The sequence below is a fragment of the Borostomias antarcticus genome (genome assembly GCF_949987555.1).
Source record: "Borostomias antarcticus genome assembly, chromosome: 18".
NCBI classification, from domain to species: Eukaryota; Metazoa; Chordata; class Actinopteri; order Stomiiformes; family Stomiidae; genus Borostomias; species Borostomias antarcticus.
This window is the reverse complement of record NC_140251.1, coordinates 3,923,334-3,928,333: the sequence shown is the minus strand read 5'-3', so window position 1 is coordinate 3,928,333 and position 5,000 is coordinate 3,923,334. Positions and strand designations below refer to the sequence as shown.

Genomic DNA, 5,000 nt, shown 5'->3' with positions numbered 1-5,000 from the left:
CATAAATTCCCATGGGAGGTTTGTGAATATGCCCGAATTTTGCAGCCCTGCTGATAACTATGGACCCATCTAGTTTACTGTATATATGGACCGCGTAGTCTTGTCAAGTCAGGGCTGTTTCCTGTGCCCCCCAACCTCCATCCCAGGCGTTCGTCATCTCCTTCACGTCCGAGTTCATCCCCAAGATGGTCTACCAGTTCATGTACAGCCCCAACGGCACCATGAATGGCTACACGGAGCACTCGCTCGCCTACTTCAACATCAGCAACTTCTCGCCGGGCACGGCGCCCACCTCCACCCTCCTGTCTGGCGTCTCCATCTGCAGGTCAGAGACTTGACCTCAACTCACCCTGACCCCCCCTCAACCCCCACCACAACAATCATACTCTTAATCCTAACCCTGAACTGAACCATACCTTAACCTTACTTACCCCGACTTTCCCCCGATTGTGCGTGAATGACGCCATATCTTAGAGAGAAATTACCTCATGAATGGAGGAGTTCTTCCTGTAAGACACCAAGGGCCCTATTGGCCAGGGCTAAGTGCTAAGGGCCAAGTGCTAAGAGCTAGGTTTTATCCGTCACAAACTCAGTATCTCTTGCTTCTGCCGAGGTTGGTGACGTTTGAACACCAAACTCGGCGGAGGCAAGAAATACTGAGTTTTAGAACTTAGAACTTAGCCCTGGCATGAAAATAGGGCCCCAAGTCGGGAACTTTTCTCATATTTCTATACACCAATGACCCCCCACACTTCCCGCTGTCCCTGCCCCCAGGTATAAGGACTACAGAGACCCACCGTGGGCTTCAGATGCCTACAGCTTCTCCAAGCAGTACTGGTCTGTCCTCGCTGCCAGGCTGGCCTTCGTCATCTTCTTCCAGGTAGAGAGGAGAAGATAAAATGACCTTATTCTGACACTGTAGAGAAGAACCTTCTGAATGAGCCCGAGGAGCCCGGTGGGGCTCAGAGAGTGTGGGTCCTATTCGTGCCGGATCTAAGTGCTAATAAGGACTTGGTGTTTGGCGTCCAATGAAGTCGCAGCAAACTCGCAATTTTCAAACGTCTTCATCGCACACCAAACTCGCCGGAACCCCAATATTATTGAGTTTGCGATGGACAAAAATGAACTCTTAGTACTTAGTACTTAGCCCCGGCACGAAAATAGGGATATATACTGTACAGTATGTGCTATGTGTTCTACAGCCTGTGTTCTGTCGTGTGTCCCTTAGAACCTGTGAATAAAGAAGAGAACCGGCACTCACGAGATAGACAGTATAGTCTTTTAAGTTCTAATGGGCAAACGGACACGTTTCGGCCATAGGCCATCATCACCAACTGCTGATGCTGATGATGGCTTAAGGCCGAAACGCATCTGTTTGCCCATTAGAACTTGAGAATCTCGTGAGTGTCGGTTCTCTTCTTTATTCACTGTATCTCCCTACCCGGTACCCGTGACTGTTCATTAAAACCAGGAGGGGTGCGCACCCTCACGCTTCACCGTATCAAATTTCCAAGTCTTCATTGCGCACCAAACTCGGCAGAGCCGATTAATATTGAGTTTGCGACGGGCAAAACGTAACCGTTAGTACTTAGCGTGAAAATAGGGCCCTGTACTGTATGCGCTACGTGTTCTACAGCCTGTGTTGTGTTGCGTCGTGTGTCCCTTAGAACCTGGCCATGTTCCTGAGCATGCTGGTGGCGTGGCTGATCCCGGACGTGCCGCGGTCGCTGCGCGAGCAGCTGAAGAAGGAGAACATGCTGCTGATGGAGCTGCTGCTTGGTGACGAGCAGGACGGCCGGTCCGTGGGCCCCCACTCCCCCCGACGCTCCTTATCCTGCGTCCCACCCATCGTGGTGGTGGCGCCGGAGCCGGCGGGCGGGGAGAGAGAAAGGGAGAAGGAGGAGGAGGAGGAGGAGGAGGAGGAGGAGGAGGAGGTGGTGGAGATAGACCTGGACAGAGCCAGCCAGGGCGGCGAAGGCCCGGAGACCGCTGGGGACGCGGGGGCGGGGGGAGGGGAGGACTTGGGAGGAGAGGGGGAGGAGGGAGGAGGAGGAGGAGGAGAAGGAGAGACAAGAGAGCAAGGAGGAGACACAGCAGGGGAAGAAGAAGTGGAAAGAGGAGAAAGAGGAGGAGGAGAAGAAAGGCAGAAAGACAGAGAGAAGGGAGAGGAGGCGGTGGAGAAGGGAGTAGGAGGAAGAGAGGAAGCGGGAGAAAAAGGGGGAGGAACATCCGAAGGAGAGCTGGAGGAGGACGAGGCTTTCTTTGCGGATATGGACTCTTTCATGGATCGAATAGGACTGCTGGGTATGTTGTGGTGGAAAAACTCAGTAGCAAGCTGGAATGATGTTGAATGCCGAGCGTCAAAGAGTAAAACAAAGTTTATTAAAGAATACCGGTACTCGAGAAAAGGTCCGTTCCTCAGAGCAAGAGTGAGAGAACGATCCCCGAGACATCCGGGGTCGATACTTATAGGATGCACATTATGTCAAAGGTCACACACAGGATTACAAGCATACAAGTGTTATTAATGATACTGTCATGCGGGTGTTTCTCACTTCCCCAAGATAGGAGAAGTATGCACCAGCCCCGCCGTTCACCAGAGGCCATAAGTCAAAGAACAGTCAATACTAAAACGGTGCCTGAACAGGTCAAAGCTGGTTTCACATCCTTATCTGGCAAAGCAGACACCAACCTCTCATCAAGACACTGTCATTAGAATAGCATAGGAACATGGGACAGCACATCTGGCAACGGTCTTAACAATAGGCTCCATATTCCCACCCCAGAGGTTGGGATGAGCACATGGTAGGGAGCATCGGTATGTGACCCTGAGGAACTGGATTAGGGACAGGAAGAGAAGGCCCATATAAGGTCAGGGTCTTCAGTGTAGGAGTTTCAACACACAGAATACACAGAGCACATTCCCTGTTATACTGATATGATAGAGAGCATGCAAAAACACAATTTCCCGTTAAATTGTTGAGTCAGAGCTCAAGCCAAGAGCTCACACCTGTCCCGTTTTAATCTGCTCTACTATATATATATATATATATATATATATATATATATATATATATATATATATATTCTCTCAAACATGTCCATAAAGTTCTCAAATTGTGTCCAGAAAGTGTATACATTTGTGAGTAATGTGTGATTGTGATTTGATGCAGACATGTCCATGGACTTCCAGAAGACCCACCGAGCAGTGACCGACAAGCCTCCCTCCGCCCCCGCCTCCAGGGCCGGCTCGGTCCACAGCCTCCAGGCCGCCTCGGAACCGACAGCCGGGGCTCAGGACGTCAGGACGTTCTCCTTCAAAGGCCCTCCGCCCAGGGACCGGGCCTCCGGGGCTAAGGGCCGCTGCTCCACCCTGCCTCCCTGCCCGAGGGGCCCCGAGCCTGGGCACGGTCTGCCCCGTCCCCGCCACTCCAGCAGTCTAACCTGGTCTCGGCAGACGGCGACGCATGCCCCTCTGCTCCCTCTGCTCCCTCTGCACACGCATGTGTCTCCTCCCAAAACCAGCCCCCTGCCGCCCCCGAGCTCATCCCGGTCCCGCTGCTCCACCCTGCCCGCCCGACCGAGAGGCCCCGAGCCCAGGCCCCCCCCGCCCCGTCCCAGCCTCTCCAGCAGTCTAACCGGGTTCCAGAAGGAGGCCACGCACCTCCCCCTGCTCCTCCCTCTCTGCGCCTCCGCTTTCCCTCCCACGGCCAAAGCCCCGCCCCGCCCGCCCGCACCCCCGTACGCCGCACGTTCCCTCCAGTCCCCGCCTGCCGACCCTCTGGCCCCTACCGCGCCCAAACCCCTGTCCCCCAGCGAACTGTTCATGCTGAAGGGGCCTTCGCGGAGGGAGCCGGGCTACGGGACCCGGTGCTCCACCCTGCCTGCCCGTCAGCGGGGCCCCGAGGCCGGGGAGGGCTCTGCCAGGCCCAGCCAATCCACCAGCTTCACCGGGCTGGGGGGCCGCGTGCCCCCGTCCCCCAGCGAACTGAAGCGCCACACCCCGGTGTGAGGAGAGGTGGAGAGCGAGGGAAGAAGGGGGGGGATGGGGGAGGGTGGGGGGGGGGGGCGGTAGAGGGACGGAGAGGACGGTCCAGCTGGGTCTCAACCATCTGTGTGCCGGGATCATCGCCTCGTCTGCCCCTCTGTGGCCCTCGGACCCCCACACCGTCTCTGTACAACTGGGTTCCACAGCCCACAGACCTTCCTCATCCCTCCATCACTGGACAGCGGTCAGGAGAGGTGACACGTTGAGACTCCCCCCCCTCACCCCCCACTGAGGGATTCCAGTTTGTGACAGGAAAGTTCTGGATCTTTTCCTCTAATAACACCAGTCTAATGTGTTTAGGTTTGGTCTGCAGGAAAAGGCCTTGGCTTCAGTGCGTCCGTCAAAAATCAAGAAACAGAACCTCGGCGATTCTCCAACGCCGGACGCTGGCGTCGAACGCCACCCAACGGCTGCAGTGAAGCCGCTGTCATTGATTACAACGGATTCATTTCCTCAGCGTCTGACGGTTGATGGTTGACGCTGACGGACGCAGCGGGGCCAAGCCGTGAGGGATGTGTGTGTGTGTGTGTGGTGGGCAACCTCGGAACGGACGGTGTTCTGGAACTCTCTTCGCCGCGATCCCTCCTGAGACACTCGGACTCTTTCTACTGTTCCTGTCCACGTGACACCGCTAGACACGGCTGCTCTGCTAGCACCAGCCCCGCCCGGCACTACGCTGCCGCCCTGTAGGCCACACAGAGTATGGCACTCTATATATACCACATAACTTACAGTAGTTGAACAATACAGAAATGCATGTAGTTTTATTATTTACAGTATTAACAGTATTTTGATAATATTAAAAAACATAACTTTTAATCATAAGAAAACATATTGTAATAAAAACACTTTTTTTGCTATGTACTTCTTGTGAGGTCTAAAGGTCAGAGGTCATGTTTTAATAGGTTTTGGAGATAAGATGTTCTGGGGGTCCCTCTGATGTATGCTGGCA

The 5,000-nt window shown here is 54.4% G+C and overlaps 1 protein-coding gene across 1 annotated transcript in view; it reads left to right on the top strand.

The window, feature by feature from the left end:
* ano2a (anoctamin 2a) overlaps window positions 1-4,025 on the top strand; it is an 18,751-nt gene extending 14,726 nt beyond the window's left edge. Inside the window, exons 24-28 of the mRNA XM_084453266.1 lie at window positions 147-325; window positions 775-880; window positions 1,668-1,898; window positions 2,076-2,304; window positions 3,174-4,025. Of these exons, the coding sequence (XP_084309392.1) occupies window positions 147-325; window positions 775-880; window positions 1,668-1,898; window positions 2,076-2,304; window positions 3,174-4,012 (1,584 nt within the window). The 3' untranslated portion in view covers window positions 4,013-4,025. The remainder of the gene's footprint in view (window positions 1-146; window positions 326-774; window positions 881-1,667; window positions 1,899-2,075; window positions 2,305-3,173) is intronic.
* The last annotated feature ends 975 nt before the right edge of the window (window positions 4,026-5,000 follow it).